Source organism: Coloeus monedula, assembly GCF_965178545.1.
Source record: "Coloeus monedula genome assembly, chromosome: 1".
Lineage (NCBI taxonomy): Eukaryota > Metazoa > Chordata > Aves > Passeriformes > Corvidae > Coloeus > Coloeus monedula.
Genome location: NC_138781.1, coordinates 99,834,255 through 99,859,254, shown reverse-complemented (window position 1 = coordinate 99,859,254; position 25,000 = coordinate 99,834,255). Strand labels below are relative to the sequence as shown.

The 25,000-nt window shown below is 37.2% G+C and overlaps 1 protein-coding gene across 1 annotated transcript in view; it reads left to right on the top strand.

Moving 5' to 3' along the window:
* The window catches only part of ZNF407 (zinc finger protein 407), a 336,645-nt gene that overhangs the window by 115,967 nt on the left and 195,678 nt on the right, over positions 1–25,000 (top strand). Inside the window, exon 4 of the mRNA XM_082282493.1 lies at positions 17,735–17,809. Coding sequence (XP_082138619.1) covers positions 17,735–17,809 — 75 coding nt within the window. The remainder of the gene's footprint in view (positions 1–17,734; positions 17,810–25,000) is intronic.

Here is a 25,000-nt window from a genome sequence, read left to right as displayed (position 1 = left end):
AACGGTACCATTTTACTGAAACATTTTTTAGCATTTTTAGCAGAAACAAGCTTAGTGACTTCTGAAACATTCTGCCACTGTACGCATGAACCTCCATCATTGAGGTTGATAATGAATTTGACTGTTTCTTTACTATGGGCTAAATTCCAGGCTGTGTTGTTACTCTGTACTGCATTCCATTGCTTGTCCTTGTTGTTATGCTCTTTTATGCCAGAAAAAGAATGCAGTTTGACAGCTATCACTACAAGTGCCTGTGGACATCATATACAAGCCAAATGCTAGATGGTGATAAATATGTTATGATTAGACCTTGTTATCTAGATCATATATACTGTAGTGAAACCTACACTTGTTTGCTCTCTTCTTGAGAGGAAGTAGGCTTGCATTAATTTAGAGATACATTTTAGAATTTTCGGTTTGTCTTGTTGCTGGAATGAAAAACATAATTTCTAAATGCTTTATGATACAATTTTTTAGTGATGCATCTACAAAAAGGTAAGAAGAAAGGTTATGTTTGTGCTTACCAAAGTAACAAGAAAAAGCAGAATCTTTGGCAACTGCAAGAGCTGCAGATATACAAGGCAAAACATAAGAAGAATAGTGAAAAATGGAATTCCATTTTAACCTGAAAAATATTCAAAAGAATTTGCTTGTTCACTTCTGTCAATGACTGCCTGCTAGCCCTACTTTCCCTTTGTCATGGAGTGTATGAAAAGCAAGGGCAAAGATGTGTAGGTTATGTTGTAGGTTATGTTGGTCCCCCTCTGCTCATAGTTATGTCCTAGAAGAGGGAAGAGTGAGGTGGCGATGTGTCCCATTTCTAAACATCTCCAGCTGAGGGGATCCGTGGAAAAGTTGATAATATGTAGGAAAAACCAGTTCTTCTCTGGTGGAGTTCTGGAGCAGTAAGCTTGGCCCTCCTGCAGGCAGGTTTCTCCACAGCACAGCTACTGGGTACATGGAAAATCCTCTTAGCTGAATCTTCAGTGTGTCATGGTGTACTGCTGTACCAGCTTCACCCTTAGGCACAGCAATTGTTGCATGTTTTGACCAATCCAGGGGGTAACTTGTGCTGTAGCTAGCATGGTGTTCCTGTTTTCCAGACGGGTGGGGTTTATTAGAAAATAGTAGGCTTGGCTGTGAATTCTTGTGTAAGGGATGGTTGTCACTCACACAACTTCATTTATGTCATGCTGTGATCAAAGAGACTGTGAGTTTGAAGGCTTTTAGGATCCTTTCCAACTCGGCATATTCTGTGATCAGTGACATTTTTAGTAACTGGTACCCAACCTTACTCTGTAATCCCTGATTAGAGGCAGCAATATTGGGTAATTACTTTGACTGGCCTTAAAATAAGTAAGTAAACGTACTCACAATTCTACAACATATACTAATTTTCATCAAGGCTGTTTAAACATGTCTTGAAAAGTAGAATGTGTTTTTAGTGTAAGTGATGGTAAATTCTGAACGAGTTGTCAGTACTGTTAAGATTTGTGAAATTCTCTAATAGGTATTCAAGAAGGTAACTTCAATTCTAGGTAATACCTGTGTTCTGAAATGTTATGAAAGGGTTTTTCATACTTCCATTTGTACTTGGCACTGTTCAGTTTTGATTTGTAAATTGTGTATATCGTTTTTTGCATTGGTTTTAAATTTGAATGATGGTAACACAACTGTTGAAGGATCCATATTTGAAATGATTGTATTTTTATGACTGAATTAAGATAAAGGCTTGCAGTGGATGGCTCTGCACACCATCTTTCCCACTTCCCATCCTGAAAAAAATTTAAAAAAAGAAAAAATGCAGAAAAATAGAAAAAAATAGAAGTCTGATGATGTCTTCAGGCTTTCTATGCTGTAGCCCTGGTCAGACTGCTTGAGATGTGTTTTGTCCTCATATTTCCAAGTGGAATTTCCTAGATGGATGTACAGGAGTCTAAAACATAATGAGATATAAATTACGGAGATAACAGGATACTCTCAGCACCCCATTGACTCCAGTCTGCTTTGAGAAGTGAGAATTACCTTCAGATGACATGTAAAAATGGGATTTCTAGGAGAGTGTTTGGCCAGGGATATTGTAATCGATGCTGATTTCTTCCACATCTGTTGTCTTTAAAGTCTGCTAGAGGTGCTTGCAGTATTGGATTCTCCCACTCCTCCAGCCTCGTGTAAGCAGACAGGGTCAGGTAATGAACACAAAGACTACTTTAGATCTAGTTATACAAAATCTCTGCTTGTGAACCTAAGTATGTTGACATTATCAGCAGACAGATGTCCATTTTGTATTGCAGGAATGTGCAGGTTCAAAGAGGCAGAAAAGTGCGATAAGAAAACCTGGCATGAACAACCAGATTCCACTGATGCATGAACACAAACACACCAGCTCGCAGATTCACAAATATTCTGAGGCTAAAATAAAATAGTTTCTTGGCAGTTCTTATTCACACTTAATTGGCTAATTGCCCAGCCTGACACTGGCACTGGCAGCATTACAGAGGTAATATTTTTTTTAAAGGGTGAACAGTTCCTCAACAGTATCTGAGATCCTTCAGACAGATATCTTGTTCTTTAACAGCAGGCATAGAAGTTTAGCCATATTTTAGGATGGATGTTTATTTCTATTCAGTGCTAGGAAAAATGTGTACATTGAAAGCTTCTTTGTTTGCTTGGAATAAGTAGAGAAGACAGAATATTAACATTAAGCCAAACGATTTTATATGTCTATTCCTGTTTTTATAGGATGCATTAGATGAGAAAAGAAGTCTGGGGTCTTTCCAACCTGAATATCCTGTATTGTGGAGATTTAAATAGAAAGTGCAAGGTGTTTCCCTTTTTGTCATTAATGTTGGAATGCAGTAGCATGACCAGCTGGTGATGGGTTAAGGGATCAGCTTATAGAAATTTATTGCTCAGAGGGCTGAATAGCTCAGGGGATTAGTAATTGGATACAAATCCCATCACCTCCAGACTGTCTGTTCACATGCAGCTCATCTTCATACTGACCACAACTTGTTACTGTCTGATGATTTTTATGTAACTTCTCTTTTAAAAAGTTTGGCTCCTTTGTATTCCAGTGAAAGTCACCATCAGAAATGACACTTAGGTTCGTTGTCACATTGGAAAAAAGTCACAATTGAAAGGGCATGGAAAATGAACTTTAAATAACAGCAACTAAAATTAAAATTGGTGGAAAATAGAGGGATATTAAGAATTACAGACCAGTGAACTGTAAGTGCTGGGTAAATTGAAGTTATATTTTAGAATACAAGTCTACAACACAGTCATAATGCCAAGGCAAACCAATGTTACAAAGGAAACGTATTTCCATATATTCATATGTGTATGCAGGCTACTTTCTTGTAAGACGGTGAGCAAATACAGCTAGTATGGATAGCTATGCATCCTTTAACAAATTCCTTTATAACAGGACAATAAATACCGAGATAAGAGTTCTTTGTGAATTCAAGTTTGATAAAAAAAAAAAGCTTGAAACTTTTAAAATTATTTAAGTGTGCCATATCACAAAGCATGCAATAGGCATACCACTGCTGACACACTTCTGCTTAAAAAAACAAAAAGGAATAAGTCTCTTAGCTATTGTTATTTAATTACTGGCACCATTTATGAGATTGTTCTGTTGAAACCATTAATTGTTCCACTGAGGCAGTTTGTCCATTTCATAATGTCTTACCCTGCACTGGTCAAGCCGCATTTTTGATGTTTTATTTTTAAGGGTATGAAATGAGTCCTACAAATTATGCACTTGACAAATACATGATCTAGTCAAAAGAAAAGAATTTCTTTTTCATCTAAAAACAATTTTCTCTTATGTTGTTAGATTCTCCAAAGGATGTGATCTATCTGTCACTGTGCTTCACAGGAAGTTCTCTTGAACTTGTGCGGAAGACAAGCGCTTTTGGAAATTGTAGTGGTAGAGAAATTTGCATTGGTTATATTTGGGATTGTTCATACATTTTAGGTCCTCATTATGCAAGGTTCTGTGTGTTCTTGAGGTCTCTCGAATACCTTCACAACTGTCTGGGTGGTGCTCAGCTTTTAGCAGAACAGAAACCTTTGTTGCATCATTATTTTCTTCTGTCTCTTCAGCTGCAGTTTAGGTCGAACTTAAAAAGCACTAATAGAGAAGTGAGTGCATAAGTAAATTCTCAGAAATGCAGCAGACATAACCCCTGCTCAGCAACACATTTTTAAGTTTCCATCTGTTGCAGGGGTCTTATGTGAAGCACAGTGTCTCTGCAGCACTGTCCCTTGCCAAGAGGAGCTAAATTGCATTGTAACATGATAGAGATTTTCAACTCTTGCTAGGTCAGTGGTTTCAAAAATATTATTTCAGAAACTCCTCGATAAATTTTGAAACATTTCAATTAAAGAAACAAAACTCCAGCAGTTTCTTTTTGGAGGATCCTGGGAGCTGTTAACTGCTGGAAATCGTACTGTCTGTACAAAAAAGACAGTTGCTTTTTATTTTTAGGTGGAATTTTTAAGTGAAACTAAATGAAGTTTAATGGCTTATAACATTGCATGAATTTGTCAAAACTGATCAGCTGGATTGCTACACAATGAATACTGAAAATGTTCTGGTTTTTAGGCTTATAATAGCCTACAGCCATTCAAAAGTCAAAATGTTATTTGATGATTTCAGAATGTTAATGAAATTATTATTAATAGCACATATATTAATCTTAATGATATATGTAAATATGGGCAAATGTAAAGCTCTGTTGACACCAAAATAATTATTCTACTGCTGAAAGTAAACCCGGGGTTAAATTTCAGTGATCAAGCATAAAACAGTTTGCTCTAAATGCGTCAATAAAAGAATTTCTGATGAAGTTTAAAACTGTATACAGGCTCAGGAGATTTGGAGTATTTGTTAATACAAAAAAAAAATTGAAAAGGAGAGGATGGTTCTATTTGCTTTTAAACTAGCAGAAAGTAATAACAGCCTGTTCTGATTAAGAAAAAAAGATGTAAAAGGCTTTGCTTTTTTGTTACCTTGATTTCAGGAAGTATCATATCTAATGGATGTTTAAGTGTGTGGTGGTTTTTAGGTGAGAGGGAAGTAACATGTATCATTCTCCACTGTGAATTCTTTTGCGTAATAATTTGATTTGACTGGCTTGACTTTTGTTTCTGTGCTTTTTGGTCTTTTAAGTTAAAATGGTTCTTCTCTTGCAATATACATGTAATTACTTTTTTATAGGTGTTAATCAAGCCTTAATATGGTTTTCATGCTTGCTTTCTTTTTTTAGGAGGGCAACAGGGTTATGTTCAAGGAATGTAGAGATTTCTTGTCTGTGGTTATGTGCAGTAAACAGCATGACACATTTTTTTATTGTAATATCTATCTTTGAAAAGCTAAATGTTGGTAGCAGGATATGATCTCTCTGTATTGAAATGTGAAAAGAAAGAGAGTGAACTTTCTTGTAAAGGAGAATTTCATGGCATTTTACCTGTTGAGGGCCCTGTAGAGCCAGAAGTATAGTGACTTGCCTAAGTGACAGGCAGTAGCAGCCGTGGTGTCACTGTGTATTATCACCTCATGCTAGCTGGAAGCACTCCCTGAAGCCGATCTAGGTTGTATAGTCCTAGATGAGGTCTTCATGGGTGCTGACCATAAAAAGTTCATCAAAGTAATGAGGCGAGGCGAGAGCTTGGCGCTCATGGGCAGAGCTCAGCACCAAGGAGTGTGAACCGGCTCCAGCTGTGACAATAAAACAGCAGGTGGCTGCTGTCATTAGGGGTGGCAGATGAGGCAGGGGACTAACATTCAGCTCACAAAACTCTCATTTGTTAGCCATCGCCACTGTACCATGCAAAATAGCTTCCATCTCAGTCAATTTTACTTTGCAAAATATTACGCAGTCGCCATAAGAAAATTAGAGCCTTGGGTTTACAGGTTCCTTGGATCTTATAATCAGAAAACTCTGTGCTCTCAGGTTATGTGGAAAATTGGACTTTTTTCTCCCTTGAACAGTTTGAGGATCTTTACAGTAATTTTGTAATAGGTTGTTTCCACCCCAGCATGTGTTTATCAGTGAATATTTTGGACTATTTTGTTTGTTACGCCTTTATAAAATCAATTCCATCCATCCATTCAGCTATGTGTTGCACATAACATTGTCTACTATTCAGTATTATAAAAGTTGCACACTGATCAGACTCTTTCTGTCTCTATGTCTGTCCAGGTACAGACATTTCATGTAATAAATAATGGTTTTTTGAGAGGAGTTCTGCTAATCTGAGAAATGGTGAAGAAACACAACAGCCCTTTGATTTGCTGAGTTTTTTTGTTTGCTTATTTCCTTTAATACAAAATGCTAAAGCATTTTGTATATATTTAATCTTTGCAGAATGTTTTTAAACTATTTAAAATTTGAGGCCTTTCTCAACTGCAAACTGTCCTGGTGCAGCTCATCCCTTCAGCAAGCCCTGTGGGTGTGAGAGGGACAAGAGTGGGGAGGTGTGCTGGATCCAGTGTGAGAGCCATTTTACTTGTATCCTGTTACAAAGCTAAGCAGAGAATTGCATGTCAGTGGTTACATGCTCTGTTCCACAGCTCTAAGTGACCTTCCGGAAATATGGAGAATTCAGGTGGGCATTTGGACATGTGTCAGTTGTGAGCATGTTAAATTCTAGTGCTCTGATAGGAACCCATTCATGAAAATCAAAATGTGATGCAATACTGAATAAAATGGAGTAGCACAGTGTGTGTTGGCACCTGTGTCACCTGTGCTGTCAGCTTCCCCTCCTACTGAAAGTGGACCTGTAGAATCCCATCGTTTCATGCTGGCACTTGAGATGAGGCTATATGGGGCTGTGGTTGCAATAACAGCATGGATTTGGAAGGAAAACCCCTTTAGCTTCATTTCAGGAAGATACTGAAAAAATAATATTTTTTTTAGATGTGGTTTATGTCTCTTTATAGGACAAGGCTGTCACTTTGTATAAAAAAACTGAAGTTCTGTAATTTTTCCTGTTAGCAATATACATTCCTTTTCTTGCATCTGTTTGGGTATTTTGTCACTTCATCTTTCTTTTTTAGATGGCGTGCCATAAGCTTTTGTTTGAAACTACACTGATTTCTCCTTTACTTCTTTGTTCATAGGTACACCCAGCATGTGCATGTAGGTTTATCCAGGCCTTTGAGATCAAAGATGTTTTTTTTCTCAATTCCATTGGGCACCTATGTAGTTCCTATATCTCTCATGTTTGATTTGTGGCCAGAAATGGTCAGAGTTAATCTCAGATGCTGGCTGGAATTGGAGTAATCTTTGCCAGAGAACATCTTCTGCTGTGTCACAGATACCATCTTTATGACTGTACTGATTTGTCTGATCTATATTCCTGTGGTTTTTCCAGACTGATGACAGTCTTCATGCCAAGTGCATGCAACATCCACACTGGAATGCAAGAATGTGGCCTGATGGTGTGTGTGTGTGTGTGTGTGTGTGTGTGTGTGTGTGTGTGTGTAAAACATCCATCTAAATTCAGTGGGATCTTTTCTATTGCCTTTATTGCTTCAATAACAGTTATATCTCGGGTGAGTACTCTTAATCCCTTTGGTCCTGGGCTTTGGGCTTCTGAAGTGACTCCTGCTGGACATCAGAGGTAAACCTGAGAAACACCAGACTGTGCTTGGCAGCGTTAATGATTCCCCTGCTAAGTATGTGGCTGAAGTGATGAGAGGTGTTAGCATCTGCTTATGGGATAGGTGGAGTAACACCACTGTTACACCTGGAATTCTTATTTGGATAGACTTCTGTGCTGCTCTTAATATCATCTGCATACTCTATGTTCAGTGCCATAATTTGAGAGAGTTTTGTAGATCTGTAATAGTTCGATAAGGCATAACAGTCTGTTTGGTCTGCATATCATGACTTGCTCTGAGATGAAAAAGTAAAAGAAGAAAAAGTAATACTTTCTTCAGCGAGCCTCCTTCTTCTGTGGTAGAAGGAAGTTGCAACACTCCACTTTTGGGAAGAGTTGGGCATGGCTGTGACGGGAATATATGGAGAGCCTGAGATGCCAGTTGAAAATGAAAGCTCTGAGCTTTTACTTATGCTCAACTACTAATAAAGATGTCTTCTAACAAAGAAAACTCAAACATTAATCAGACATGCTTGTCAAGTGTTTGGTTGGTCTGATGACACAGTATTAGGTGGTTCTTAGTCCCTGAGGCAGCAACGGCCAGGACCAAGAGCCCTTGGACACAGAAAGCCAGAACCATCCTTGTACTTGAAATGTGTTTATGGGGATACAAGTATCAGATGCATTTTCTGTGGACTGAAACCCATCTGACCCAAACAATAGCCTTTTTATTTCTTTGGCTGGAACCAGTCAGTTCTGATTTGACCAGCCTGTTGTTGAAGGTTTATGCATGTGGATGGTACTACTGATGGTTACAGATTAGGTCTTGCTGTCATAGATTTACTATTTTTATGCAGCTACTTTGGCAAAAAGATATTCCGAAGTATTTTGCTTTCTACCTGAAGTCAAACAGTCTTGTGGAATGCCTGGATGTAAGGCAAAAAGGATGTGTTTTACAGCTGAGTTTAAGTCTCAGGAATAAACAAATCAACCAGCACTTGCTTTTCTATGTCAAGAAAAGACCTAGGGCAACATTCTCACTACTCTCACAGATCAAGCAGACTGCAGAGTCTTCTCTCCAGCCACCATCTATCACCAGCAGCATTTCAAATTGTGGGGAAATTGTCAATAAAAATTGTGTATGTCTTCTGATTGTATATGACTTCTGAGCAGTTCAGTCATCAGAAAGTGACCAATTTATTCAACTCATTCCTTTCTTGGTATCTCTCAACTTTGCAAAAGACCACAGGCACTGTAGCTGCAGAATTGACTGAGCTATGTATGTGGCACTGCTACTGCAGGCCCTATGTGTTTTCTAGTCCACAGATCAACTATCTTTAGATTTGTTTTGATTTCCTTTAAAGACAGGCAACAGTAGATTCTTTTGATGAGGAGAATTTCATTCTCAAGATAGCTCTTCCTGTAGAAGTTCTGTATAAAGCTGGTAATTCAGTCTGCAGTGCGATTTCTGAGCCGTCAGGAAGAAGCTACTTGAAAAGTGACTTTTCCTTCAGGAATAGCAAAGTATTAAATATATTTGTTTGGCTCTATCAATTCTTCTTTTAAGTAGAAGTCATTGGAAAGAAGTCATTTTAAGTAGAAAGTCATTGGAACATCCTTATTTTGAGGTAGTCTTACAGTCTGTTTCTTGCACTTTCAAAAGGCACAGACTTTGCTCCTTGGGATCAGTAGGAAGCTCTTTACAAACTGCCTGCAGAAAGTCCAGTATTTCAAAACTCCTCTCAAGGCACCTGGAGATGTAGTTCACCTGACTCACCCAAAAGATTTAATCTACTTTGAAGAATTTCTCCTTTCAAATATTAGCCTGTTTATCTTGCCGTTGCTTTCCAGATGCTAGATGATGGTATGTGCAACTGATGCCTACTGCATCAAATTCTCTATCTGGAGTCCTGAGCATGCTAGGAAATGGACTGGATCACAAATAGGAGGACAACCCAGTGTCTGAAGAAAGTGGAAGGAATGGAAAAGGGAGGGACCAGAGAGACTGTTGGATATAGAGATCATGAAAAAAGAAAAGACATAAGCCATGTCTTGGTGGCAAGGTTGGTAAAGCACTATTCTGGATCACAGTGCTTACAACTGTAAACATTCATTTATGTATAAAGCATTTCTGCAGCCTCATTTAGCGTGGCAAGTGTGCTTTCTGATGATGTCCTGGTTTTGGATGTTAGTGGTAACCTCTCTTAAATGCAAGGTACTCCCAACACCAAGTCTAGGGTTGCATTTCAGACTTTAGGAAAAGAGGTTCTGCATTGTGGTTGACTTGAGAGGTTGATAGCAGCGCTAGAGAAAGCACATAGTGATTCTGTCTTTTTCTTTTTCTTTTTTTTTTTTAGTACTTTGTGCAGCTGTTAGATTACCAAACACCTGTTAGAGGTGACAGTTACAGATGCTCAATAACCAATGAAAATTAATAGAACATGTGATTCTTTTAGCTTAGGAGTGATTTGGTAAGATGTGTTTAGAAATCTAATTACATACTACTGCTGTCTACCATTATCACTTAACATTCATTAACTTCTCTGAATATTAAAACAAACATTTCTTGTAGTGGTACTAATTTTCTCATATATTTGTAAGGTGATTTTCTGACAGAGGGAACACCTGACTTTAAAGTTTTTGCCACTGTTTAGCTATTTTAAGTTTTCTCTTTAAGCAAACAAAGAGTGCCATTTGTTAACTTACAGTTATCACTTGTTATTGTGTCTCCAAATATAAAAGTTCCCAGTTCCACTTTTAAGTTTCTGCTCATTTTTGTGTTAATAACAATTATCACTGGCTGGATGTGGCTTATTCCTGCAGCTGCTATTGAAGGGTACTTTTTGTATTTAAAATAAAACGCCACTACACAATACCTTCAAAATAAAAAAGTATAGAATGGACCTTTAGCTAACTTACAGGAAACCTTTTTGATTTCAGTTACAAAATAAGTAACTTCAGGTGAGGCACACAGGTAAATGAGTTCCCTCATGGGGGAGGAAATAATATAAATAATGCCAGTGAATTATTTTTTTTTTTTTTTGCCATAGTCCTTGCAATAACAGACAGAATTTCTGTCCTGGATGGTTTATATTATAAATACATATCTATATCTATCTATCTATCTATCTATCTATCTGTCTATAGCTTAAAAGTGGGATGGTGAGAAGACTCAACAACTTTGGATGGTAAGATACGCTTAAGTGGAACAGTAGAGGATGTTTTCTGTTTTATTTAGTTTGCTCTTTCTTTGTACCCAAGTCTCTTCTGCCAGAGTATGTAAGGGGAGATAATTGAGTCTATTGCTACTACTTTTTGGCCATGGGGCTAATAATTTTTTCCTATCTTGAGCGTTGTAGATTGGTGGCAGAGAGCAACAAGAATATGTTGAGGGATGTCTCTCTCTTCTGGTTGATAGATGCAGGAATATGCAGGAACAACACAGTCGATTGATTGATTGATAGCGCGCAGCTCATCCATAATGATCTGTCTGATATAGCAGTAAATTATTCTTGAGATTGATGCAGGTCATTGAACAGCACATTGACAATCCTGTTGTCTGTCATCTTGTTCAAAGCAAGGCAGAACAGTAGCTGCTGTGATACTCAAGTCTACCTTGGGTACAAGCTGTGCACAGGTGTTCCAATAACACAAGTTGTTGCCTTCTCTCTATTTTTTTTCCATTGGGTAGCTTGGCGTCATTGCTGGCTTGTTACAAGTAACAGTAAAAGAGGGATGAGGTATTTTTAGGAGAGGTTGTAGTCATTGCACTGATGATTTCATAGTAACATAAAAAGCACTTGAAAATGTTGGGTTTTAAACTTCAGTAGCAAAACTTCTCCATGGAAAAGAAGCTAATAATCAATTAAGAGACATACCTGATTGTTGCATGGAAAATTGTAAAAAAAACCCCCCAAAACCAAACAACACCCTAAAAACCACGCAAACTTGAAGCAGAAAAGCTGATAGTTCTCAGAAATTCAAAAGTTATTTTGATGTTTAGGTTCCATGAATTACCATATCTTCCCCATGGTAACCTGGGTTCTTGTCTTGTTAGTGATGGCAAAGTTGTCTTCATTTACCTCTTTTGGTTTCTCTTTTCAAGAGGAAAGGTTTGAATCTTCCAGTCTGCCAAGTTACTCACACTTGGAGGTGTGGATGGATGGATGTGTTTTGTTTCCAGGTTTAATTGCCAGTGTTGGTGAGGGTGGAGCATAAAGCAGCCATATCCTTCTTTGACACATGGGGTCAGCAGGGAGTAGAAGGCAGCGTGTCACAGTGCTCTCAGCATCGCAGACAGCGTGATCATGCATGACTTGGTAACCTTTCGAAATGTTATTGTTTTTTTTTTTTAACTTATGAAGAATAACCATTGCTGTTATTTAGAAGTAATAAGACCTGCTTCATTTGGCTAGTAGATGAGTCTGGAGAAAACCCCATCTTTCCTATGAAGAGTTCTAGGACTTGACGTCCTGTCACAGAGGACATGAAGTTTTTCAGATATTTGGATGTTTTCCACATTAGACTTCGCCCTGCCAGATATTTACTTGAACCTGACATCTTGTCACAAAGGGCATGAAGTCTTTCACACTACTGGATATCTTCCACACCAGACTCTGCCCTGCCAGATACTTTCTTTTAAATTGAGTCCCTTGCGCGCAGTCATGCAAGAGAGTTATCAGAGCCCCAGTCTGGACCCTTCAGAATCGGCAAACATCCACAAATGATGGACTTGAAGAAATTCTGAGGAATTTGGACTTTTGATGCATGAAAAGGAAAGCTTACTTGTTCATAGAAAGCCACTGCTTTCTGGGCAGTTCTGCGTTTTCCTCTGTGCTCCTGTTCCTGAAGTTAACCTGATGAATACAAAATCCTGATGGAGACATGAGATTTGGGTAGCAACTTTTGATATAATTTGGGGAATTTAAAAACTTGAAGTTTTTTAGTTCATGTAGACTGTTTAAATACTATCTTACTGAGTGCTGATTTGAATATGTGAAGTTTTACTTTATGGGTAGAACATGCACAACTCAAGTGCATGCAAAAATCTGTAATTACATATACAAGCTTTATTGAACCCTCTGAAATACATGCGGGTCCTGGTAATTTTTGAGAAAATGAACTATTTCTCTCTCCTACTGGTTGCTATCCCTATTGACATGGCTCCATGTGAACCACATGTTCATCACAAATGTTTAGGGTTTCCAGTGCTTTTAAAGACACAGTAAGAACAAGAATGCTTCATTAAGGTAGTAAGAACCATAGATTTCACATTGTTATTTACTTTCCTGAACATGCCAGTCCCCCATCTTGGCATGATCTGTGAAGCTTGCCTTGATTTTCTGGTTTCTTGCCTTGGGTGAAGATACAAGGACAGAAATTCAAGTACAGATCGCAGAAAACAAAACCCGATGTGAACAGGATAATGTATTATTTCATTGTATTCTGTGATGGTATATAAAAGTTTGAGATCCTTTTTCTTATTATTCCTTGATGCTGTCAGATCTCCCAGCTGATTCATCCAAAATGGTAAAATGTTCTGTCCTTTCTCTGTGCCTGAAACCTATGCTAATACAAAGCACTAAATACAAATATTTTTAAAATAATAGCATTCTTTTCTGCTTCTCTTAGATTTCTTTATGGGTTTGATTTTTTTTTTTTTTTTGAGCCTCTCAAGCAGCTTTTTGAAACATCCTATGTACTTGGGTCATGCAGTAGCTTGCCTGTATTATCAGAGTTAAATTTGTGTATAAAGAGGTTTTGGACATTTTAAAGGAGATGTAAAATATATTGAGAATATGAATAAAGGCTAGATATTCATTGTTATTCTCCTGGACTTTTCTGCTGTCATTGAACATTGTTGTCTGTAAGATAAATTCTTCAAGAGCAGTTGCAGACAGCAATGTATCCACTGAGAAGTGATTTAAAATTGCTCTTCAGCTGCTGGATACCTTGTTTGTAGAGTCCCACAGAAACAAATTCCCATGCTGGTCCTCCTCAACAATTAGTGTTGTTAGAAGATGACTGGTTTGTCACCATGGCTTCAAGTGACTTTCTGGTAGAGGTAAGATGTAGTGCCTTCCTTGGAACTAGGCCACGGCTGAGCACTTGGTAAACACACAGGAAATAAGAGGTTTCGTGACTTTATGGCGCAGAATGCTTGTTTTGGGGGGGGTGTGTGTGTGTGTTGTTTGTTGGTTTTGGGGTTTTTTTTTTTTTTTAGGCTTTTCACTAACCCAGTGATGTACTTATTAAAAAGGAAAGAGCTATTATGGATTCAAAACATAATAAAACTTAGAATCTTTTGCCCTCTCAAAGCAAGATACTTCACAGAGAACAGTTCTCTCCCCACAGAGAAAATAGAGAACAGACAATACATGACAGATTATTCATATTCCTTGGGTACTGTGATGATAAACATTGTACATGCTGAAGAATTTGTATTACACTAAAATAAAAAGTGGAAGTAAAGATTGTCCAATATGTTTCTTTATTCCCAGAATTAGAAGTCCCTTTGTTTCTTTTGTACTTTAAAATGCACTTTTATAACTGAAGACAAGTCTGTAGAGGCTCCTAAATCAGTTACAGACGTTCTGAGAGAGAGTCCAAGTACTGTTTGAAGATTGCCATGGAATATGGATGGTCACGTTCCTACAAAGCCACAACTCTTCTAAACTGAAACCAGAATATTCTGAAAACTTATTTTGGGAAAGGTGCTCATATATTTATGATTTAAAGTAATTTTTATTTATAGTTTGTGTGCAAAATGTTGTCTATAGGGAATGAGGATGCTATTCTAAAGTTCTGTGTAATTTTTCAGCTTATCTTTAATTTATCCTGTAGTTTGAACATAGAGCATATGACCGAGGATATCGCTGGTTTGGAACTGGTGTAGTTGAAAATCACTAAAAAAGTTAACCCAACATAATGCTACTGCCAGCAAAAGAAATCCTGCCTACTCACTTTGTTCCACTTTAAGAGGAGGCTTCTAGTAGTCTTCCTACCAAATGAAGGGAACTCCCAGTGACCATGACTTGGATGTATAGGCTAGACATGTCTGCCTGAGACTTGACCTGCAGGAGAGCATCTGGGCTGTGACTTCTTGTCTGCATGTGGGTTGAGGATGAATTTGTCCAGATAAGAGTTTGTAAAACTGGTTCCAGGCCTCTAGTATGGCCTGGTTTGCATGTATCTGAAACAGTGGAGTAATGCAATTACAGATTTTTTCTACTCTCTTTTGATGTGTTTGTGAAACTAGTTAGCATTTAGCATTTGAATGTTTATATTTCCACTAGAATTAAAAACAAGAAATGAGAAATTTGGTGAAGCCTGAATTGGTGCTTAGCAATTGCTGATGGAAAGATTTCTTTTGATTTGAAGATGTATCAGTGCAATGTATCTTGAAAGCATTCACTCAGTGAGTCCTTACAGATGCCAATCAAACTTCTCTTAAGCTTAATTTAAAAGGCCAAGGCTAAGTCATGTCTATCACTTCAATCGTAGCAGTAGCTTGGGAATAACTGATTTACCTCAGTAGAGGTAAATAGCACAGATAAACCCATTATTTTTTGACTACTAAACTAGTAATTGCTTAGAAACCTAGAGTTACTGAATGTATGGAAAACATGTTTGCATTTGTTTTGTAAAGCCAGCAAACACTGCTACCACCACTCTGAAAATCACCTGCAGGATTTAGTAAACAAAACCAAATAGTTCCCACTTGTCTCTCTTTGTGGGTTGGTTTGTTTGTTTGTTTTAATGGGTGGTCCTTAAATTCAGCATCCAAACAAGGTTGTTTAGACTTTGCCCCTTGTTTTAATAATGGCTGTCTCTGTTGATAATTCTTTTTCATCTTTCTCAATTTCTTATGAAAATAGCAACTCTGCTTTTATTTTTAAGGTCTGATTCTCTAAGGTGGGAAGCTGCCCCTGAGCTATGCTGAGCGCTCCAGACTTGCATGGAGGTATTCTCCCCTCCTCAAGTCTGAAGTCTTCAAGTCTTACATTAAAAGCTTATGTTAGTATAAAATGTTAGTAGGTGCTGAGGTGCAGACTGAATCAGGGTTCATTTTATTTGTGCTGTGTAACAGCGGCAAAATGGTTGCTAGAACGTAGATAGAACAGAGAGGAAGCAGAATGTGAGATTAATTGCTTCATGTTATTACCAAGGCCTTTGTCTTTGATTTTTCAGGAAGGTATGTCTATATGTACCCCCTGCAGTTGTGTGCTATATGAAAGGGTCAGCCTTCATTTGGAGGCTTCAACTAAACGGGCTCAGAAACCAAAAAGCACTTCTGTGCAAATATTGTGTAGCTGGTTGGAATCTTTATATTCCATGTAAATAGCAAAGTATCCCTTTACAACTCTGATTGCACATTGCCCTTTAACAGTAATATCATTGAGTTTATTTTTCTTTTCGAGAAGGGGGATAATGGAAGTTTGTAACAGGAAATGCAGGTATTACTAAATGAAAATACGTTTGGTACCTTTCACAGCTGCGTGGAAATACTATTTCTGTCGAAAAGCGAGGGCAGTACATTTTGTATGCCTTACGCTTTTATTAGAACACGTTTTTTTATTTTGTTACAAATATTTTCCCTATGTACAGTAATTCTGATGACACTTGCATAGTAATGATGGTAATGGTGTAATATAATATTCACAGTTGTAATGGTTATGATGCCATAGTTATAAGTCGTGTAGGGAAAAGTATTTAAGATACTTTTGTAATGTATTTGTCTAAAAAAAATAGGGAAATTTATATCATTTAAATAAGGCAGTATTATAATCTTAGACCTTAAGGGATGCACAAGAGAGATTCTCTGTAATAATGTGCAAGTGCCCAAAAAAGATCAGACACAGAAAAGCTACATTAACATAATTGTAAAGGAGAAGTACTGTGTCTTTGCTTTTGTGGTTCTTACACCCCATAGTGCTGGTGTTTTACAGTCCTTCCATTGTCCATTACTGCAAACACGTCCAGACGAATTCAGCGTTTAATGTTAAAAATCTTATAACATGCCAGTTTGATTTGTAGCCCTTCATATCATGGAATGCTAATTAAAATCATATTTTTGCATATGTCATGCCTTTCATGTACATATGCAAATAGACTCTATTGCCTTTCAGCTATTAGTAATTAACTTTATGAAGGACAGCTGTAATACATAATTAACAAAAATGTTTGCAAGCCCTTTTCACACTGAAAGTTGCAGCAGTAAAATTTTTGCTTATCGAGAGAACCGTTTTAGTTTGAAGCTTCAGTCTGATATCTAAATTGTTTGAAGCAGTCACATGACATAATTAAATTGATGTTATTGTCTTATCAGTGGAAGAGTAGTACTTGGTAGGCTTCTATCTGTTTCATTATGTATGTCACCAAAATTAAAGTAAATTATCTGTGTTTGGTTTGGTAGAAACATGATGCCAGGTAGTATGTATTTTGTTGCTGCCGTTGGACCTTTGACAAATGTCTTGCCAGTTTGAACAATATTCCTTCTCATAGTGTATTCATGAACATGTGCTTCACGTTTTTCATCCTTTTTTTTCACAAGGCTATAAAATAACTAAGGCTATTAATTTGTTTCTATGTATTTCTCTTTAAATAATTAATACAGTGAAGTTTGACCAGGCGTAAGCAGTGATTAAAGCATCTTATCTTGCTGTTTTTCATGTTTCTCATTAAAAACAATGGAACTACTTGTATGAAGAAAGGTTGCAGGATGGGCCCATTAGGCTTAAATAAATTCAAAGGTGTAACTAAAACTGTATTAGGTTATAACATGAGACAATGTTATTTGGGTACAACAGACTATATTATCAGTATAATGTGTGAGATGTTCTAATTTGCAAAGGGAACCAGAAACAGGTTTTCTGGTTTTTGACCAATGATGTGTGGCTGGGACTTGTGAGAGAAAAAGCCAAGGGACTGCAAAATGAAGGAAGCCTGTTGTTACAGAATGAACTCCCGATCTAAGTCACACTCTAGCAGAGGAGGGGTTTTTTAAAGTCTGCCTTTAATGAAGTGTGTTCAAGTGCATGCTCTAAACAGAAAAATACTGTATTAAAAAAAAGAAAAGGCTTAATAAAATGATCTTTCTCATTTGCTGTTTGTTTGACAGGGTGGCATTTGTGATGAAGAAGCATTTGAATACTCATTTACTGGGCAAACATGGAGTTGGCACACCCAAAGAAAGGTAAACCACTTTAAAATTCTTTTTCATTGTATCTTATACAATCTGTATGTGGAGACCTCTTCTAAACTATTTAACTTACCCACAATGAAGTCATCTGGATTTTTACCTCAACTCCAAGAGAGATCCAACATGCTTAAGTTCTCTGATGTCGTAGTGCTTATGACATGTCTGTAGAAAGAAATTCCATGTGAAAGGTGTAGGATTTGCACCTTTTGGGGCTTTTTTTGACAGGTGGTATTATTTTCTCAAAACTTCCATAGCTGTAAATGTCACTCTCAGTACAAAATCAAATGTTTGTTTTTTTTTTTTTTTCCTTTTTTGTTCTTTTCCTCCTGACCTTGATGCTCATAGGTTTATAAAATGACTTTCTAAGAGGTCAAAGCCACAGGGGAATCAAAAAGAAAATTTCCTCAAGTGTTCTTGGGAAGGGAGATTTGGCGTTTTGACTATTTTCAAAATGAATGAATTTAATTTTTCAATCTGTACACAGGTACTTATTCTCCAACTTTGTTTGCAAGCAGGTTTTTTTTCTATGTGGTTTAAAATATAAATGTGTTTTACAAACTCAATGGCACTGTGTTTGCAGATAAACAGATTTTGCTTCAGATTTATTTGGCACATTGTGACTTAGCTTTTGCTATTTCATTGAATCTTTGGGGCAACTAGAAAATTGATGTGTTCTGGATAGCCAAAGGATCACATATTCTCGTTCAGCGTAGGTAGATGGAGGTGTTCTTTGCTGGATACTTGATACTGTTTCTAGTGTTACTGCCTTGTAACTCATTCTTCTGGGCTAGGCTTTCATAAATAAAGATTATTTTCTGGTTTTGATATGAAAAAAGAGGAGAATAAATGATAGGAGCTGTAGGAGAACACAGCAAAGCTCTTTCTGGGCCATGTTCATTTCTTGGTAAAGACAATGGAAATGGTGGTCGATTAGACCCTTTCCTCACAAGTTTTTCACACTTAAATCATGGAGGGACTTAAGAGTAGGGTTTCAAATTAACAACCCATATACATCTTAGTTTGACTAAGCTGTGATTTAGGTGGTGCTTTTATTTTTAAGGAGGTTTCCTCTACAAAGGGCTTAACCAAAATTTCCCTAACACGTGATTATTTAAGAGTTTTGAGATATTCTGTTTAATCTAAAATACAGAACAATGCATTGAAAAAACAATTACAGTTTCATCAAAGTAGATATCATATTTAAGTTTATGTTGGTTATCTCTTGTCATAACACAACAGTTACAAAAAGTGTTTTGCTCTGGTGGCTTATTTTATAACTGGAAACATTCAATACCAATATATTCTTTTACAAGGGGGTACTTACTGTACAGTCATCATAAATACAACGTAGAGATAACTTGCATTACCCTAGTGAATAATAATAATAAAGGATACATACAATAGATTTCCAACTATAGTATCTTAGCCTGAGAGGCATATTTTTAGTGATGATCATCTTGAAATGAATTCCTAAACAAGCAGGATGCTATAAACTAAATCAGTTGTTGCTGGCTTTTCTTTGCGTGTTTTGTTTTGAAAGCCTTCCGGCTGTGGCCGTTTTCTCCATTTCTTCCCGTATGCCTTCAAGGCTTTCTGGCTGGCTGGCCAGCATGGCATGAGGAGGGAGGAGGAGGAGGAGGAGGATGGCAGGTTCACAGGCCTCGGCTGCCCAAGGAGCAGAGGAGCCCTGCTGAAGCCTGCAGCCTCCCTGCCCCATCTGCTGGCACGGCTGGGGAGGCTTTGCCCCGGGGCCAGCATAGGCAAGTGGAATTGGAGTGACTTCATGCCCTCTTCTTTTGCAATTTCTTCATCCATCTTTTGAGTATTTCTTTTCCACAATACCTTTTTAGGTGGCACTTCAGCTTAATGTAGAGCAGCATCAAACAGTAGTGGGAGAGCTACAACAACAATATAAATTTCTAGTAGCAGTCCCTCGCTGGGAATGGGGGATGTTTAAGCCACGTGACCTACTGCAGTAAATACCAAACCACCATTGCTTTCCTTTCCACCTTTCCTCTCCTGTTATGAGAAAGTTTAATGCCTTTTAATGGCTTTAGGAACCAAAGAAATCCTTCTTCAGCATGTTAAACCATCACTTTGGGCATAAACATATAATAAATTAAGTTACATAGTTTTCTTACCTATGTAAAACATTAATGCCTTGAGTATAATTTTGCAAGCTTGCTATTTTTTAATTTCTCTAGGACAATATAATCAGTTTATTCTTTATGTTTTGAATTTGATTCTGCTCTCTGATACATTGCATATTATGGCAAATACTAATAGAAGCTAGCTAAATAGGCTGTGACAATTAAATTAATAATGCATTTTATTTGCAAGTGTTTAGTCTTCATGGTTTGACTGATATATGCAAAGATGGTAATTTATTAAAAGTAAATTCATGTAATTGTACTACAGAATTTGATGGACCAAAAAAAGTTGTCAGCATGACTATCATCAAAACCAGAAAATTGAAAAGAAGTTCAAAAGGGTGCTTGAAAAAATAGTTATAACCCATACACCCTGAGAAATTGAGGCCCTTTTAACAAACTTCTTAGAATGGAATTGCTGGTGGTAAGCATTGAGATAGTTCTGAAAGGGAGAGAAAAAAATACATTTACAATTTAGTAAGCAGTACTTAACTTGTGCACCTTGCTCTCTCTAGCTATCACTATTGGGGTTTTTTATGCACAAAAGGGAGGAGTTATGGAGGCTGTGTAAGTGTTTGCATGGGCAGATACAGAAAACAATTATAATTCCTAATGAGATTGCTACTAAAACATCTTTTGTTTAGGTTATTTTCTTTTTTTTAAAGACAAAATTGGTTTAAGGGGGAAATACTGTGCAGTTGAAAATCACATAAGTTTTTAAAAAAATAGACTTGTAGTAAAATGTCTGCACATTTCAGACACAAAACCCCCTACTGCCTAGTCCATTATGATCATTACCATTTAATAGCTAACTCAAAAGTGGAATGTTTTAACAGAAAGAATTCCTCTAAGGTATATTTTCCTGTTATTGGAACTGTGATACTGATTTATCGTCAACTTGAATGTGTCTCAAAACTGGCATGTTATCTGCTAAGTCCAAGGCCAGTACATATTTGGTACTTCAGTGTCAGTAATCTTCATGGGACCTATAACTACATCTTATTGGCAGGATAAATCTTTAGCTACACCTTTATTGTGTCTAGGAGACACTGTGGTTGAGGACAAGGTGAATGCATCAGTGATGTTAATGGTGCCAAGTTCTAATTTCTGTTACATCGTTACTTTACTTAGGTGTAAATTGTGTCAGAACACAGAACAAACAGATTTTTCACTCTTAAGATACACGCATACACACACATAAAAATATGAGCAAGAAAATAAATATAAATTCATTAAATTGTTCATCAGTGAGATTGAATTCTTTCATTGTTAGGTACAACTCTGGGTTTTGAAATTTTCTATATGAAAAATACATATAACTATTCTTTAAAGATTTTTTAGAGACACCATTAGTACTGTACAATATACATTCTATAGTATATGATACTTTCTTAACTAGAGTTCTGTCTGGTACATCTGTTTAAACAAGTTTTTTACATAAGAAAAGGCCATAGAGAAACCTTTATAGTTGTTTAATAACCTCATCTTCCTTATGAATTTTAAATTATGAGTTGCTTCTGAAATAACTTTGCACATGAGTAATCCCATTGAATCAAGTAGAATCATTCAAATATATAAAGTTACTGGTAGCACAAACAGTCACTGAATTGCAGTATAAGTTATAAAACAATTCCTGTAAAGGTCATTAAAAATATATTCAGTTTTGCAAGGTCCTGGTATTTTTCATGTGCTTTAAGAATGGGATCAATGTTACAGTGCTAGTAACTTCATTTGAAGATCATGTGATTTTCAAATGATCTTGATTGATTGATAAAAGTGTGCAGTGCTTTTATCTTGCAAACAAGAGCTATAGGTAAATACCTACTACTGTGTAATAGCAACCTAAATAAATTTGAGATGCTATGTCAAATAATGTTGGAATATAGCATACTTCTAAAATTTGTGTATTTTTTACACAACTGCTTTGAAGTAAAAAGAGGAAATTCATAGGTGCCAGTTGTTTAATGTGCTTGCATAAGCCCATCTGAATTTTTGAATATTAAATTCTACCAATATGTAAATATCATAAAATATACAAGGCTGTAGGTATGTCAGTGGAAGGGATTGTTGAGGTCTGAAAGAAAAGTAGCCAAGAAAAATGAATTTGGGGTTGATTTTGTGGATATTATTTAGAAAACTTTCTTGTTATCAACTGCTGTGTCCTGATATCTCCATTTTGAATGTAAAACTAGAAGTGTATCAAGTCCATCAGTGCAACCCTCTTTTGTTTAATTGAACTGTTAATTGTTCTTTTGAAGCATTTTTCTTCTTTGGAGTAGAGAAATCTGTGATAGTAACTGTTTGATATGCCTGTTTAGGGTTATGCTACCCTGAAGCTGCAACGTAAAAAGACCCAGTTTGATGTTACAGCAAATTTTGGGTAAACAAGTGGCGAAAGTCACAAAGTGATGGGCCGTACATCCATACAAAAGTAAGGTGTTCCAATCGTACGTCCCAGCTTTCTGTTTCCACTGTATAAGTCAACCATGCAGGCCAAGAGGGTAAGGGTTAGTATGCAATCATTTTGTAAAAGCTTGCTCATTTTCTGAAGGAATAAGTTCTGTATGTGGCTGTCTCACAGAAGGGTTTCCAGTTAGAGGCACTGGCAGTATATATGGATCCACTGGACGAGAGGCTGCCTGTAATACCAGGGGGTGGTGTGCTGAGTCTTGCCTTCAAGCTTTGTTATCACCTTTTACTGCTTCTTGCTAGTGAGTTTGAGCTTTTTGACTGAAATCTAACACTATTAGGTTAGCTGGATAGGAATGAAAACCTTCACTTAATTATTTCCTGCATTTTGCTTAAAAAGGGTCTTTGAGAGTTATGTAATCATTCTTTGGAAAACCCCTAAGGAATAGCTTTTCTTGAAATATTTACTGTTTGGAAGTTTATGATGAGAGGATGTGTGTGGAAAGGACTCAATTTTAGCAATGTTTGGGAGCTGAAATTTTGCCCAAGATGCATACTCAGCTTTCAGTGTTTTGGAGTCTTACCTGAACTTTGCAAGCAGTATTTCTCTGGTGTTCAGCTCTTGTCTGGTGCTGTACTGTGTCAGACTGTGAAACAGCTTCCACAGATACAGGCTCCATAATCACTTGCTGCCTGAGTGCTTTTCTCCGTCTGTGGCTGACCAAGGAACGTAAGGAAGCCATTGGGTTTATCTGTGATTCCTCAGGTACTGGAAGTTAAAGATGTGCTGAAAATTCACAGTTTTCCTTATGGCTTGTTGTCTGCACATGTATCATACACATTTGCCTTGCTACAAAGAAATTAAGACTAGGCAGACATTTGTAGTTTTGAAGACTGCTATCACAAAGACAAGTGATGACTTCAGCATCTTTTCAAAAAGAAAAGTAAAAGAATGAAGTTATTTTATTACTACTCAGTATTTGTTCTTCCTATCAAATCCTGGCAATATTAGAATTTAGTTCAGAAGGAAGGGCAATCTGAAGTAAGTTTATTTTAATTGGTAGGTATGTGAGATGTTTTTCAGATTTCTGTAGTCAGCAAGAGTCTTCCTGCTGTGGAGGCTTAGCTGCTATATGGATAGAAGATAGAAGGATTCATGCTGCCCACAGTGAGCACCTTTGGCTAATTTTAAGCATCATAACAAGATATAAATTATGATCTCACATTCATAAACAATCAAGTACTGTCTAGAGCATAGGTTATTAGTTGCATTAGCAAGCGTATGCTAGCATTGTCTGTGAATCTGTGGATGACAGTGTGGGTAGTTGCTGAAAGTGCCAGCTTTATTTCACAATGGTTTGTTTCCAAACAAAGAGTTCCTTGTTGCATGCCATCAGCCAAAAGGTAGTAAGCTGCAAACTGATCCCTCCTCTGCTGTAAACAGCTGAAAGTTGTTCCAGTTGTGTGTCCCAGCTTGCTGCTTCCACTGTGTAAGGCAACTGTGCAGGCCAAAGAGGATAAGGATCAGGATGGCAATATCTCTAGATCCCTTTTTACTTGTGTGGGATTGGTAGCAAGGGACCTGTCCAGACAATTATGCAGTATGTGTTACACTACTTTGAGGGTTGTACTTTGTGACATTTATGGATGTGAAATGTTCCATGTCTTGGGTGGTACAATGACTTTTAACTTTGATCAGTCTATGTAATACAACAAAATATTTATTGAGAACACTGTAAAGAAAATGGAAACATAATCTCTTGACCATACTGCAATGAAATATTTTCCATCCATTCTGGAGAATCAAGAGGAGTATTTTGTAAACTTTGGAAGTGAAAACGGAAATTTTGTGGCAAATGCTGTTTATGACTGATGGTAGAAGCTTACTTTCTACTTTTTAGCCACACACTTCATAATTCTTGCATCAAGTTATAATGCCATCTACTTTTCTGCAGCCAAAGCAGTTGCATCATCATTAAGTATGAATGTTTGTTTGTCCAGGTTTACTTAAGTTTCAGCACCTCAAGATGGAAAGAAGATGTTGGAGAAACATGTTCTGGAGTTGAAAAGTACCATGAACACAATTCTAAAATCACCTCCACAGTGCTATAATGTTTCAAAAAAAAAGTTGACTGAGACTTAAGTAGTAGAAATGTGGAGGTCTTGTTGTATTGTAAAGACAATCTTCTGCAAAATGGGCCCACATGGTGTGCTCTACACTGATCTCTGGTGGCTGGAATCATAGCCAGCTTATGGGACCATATGGCCCAGCTTAGAAGGGGACTCCAAAGATCATCTGTTCCAACCTTTCTTGGGAAGGGGAACCCAGAGGAGTTCACCTAGCACTCTGTCCAATTACATATTGAAAATTCCCAGTGATGAGAGCTCTGCCACATCCCTGAGGAGGTTGCTCCAGTGAATGGTTGTTCTTACTAAATTTTTTTTTTCTGTTAAGATGAAACTTTTCCCAGTGTAACTTGTACTTTTTGCCCCTTGTGTTCTCTGTGTGCTTCCTTGTGAAGAGAGCGCCTCTGTCCTCTTTGCAGCATCTGTTTAAGTCCTGGAATACTATGATGAGGTCCCCCAGTTCTCTTCTCCAAGATGGTGGACAGAAAGCCGGCTGTTC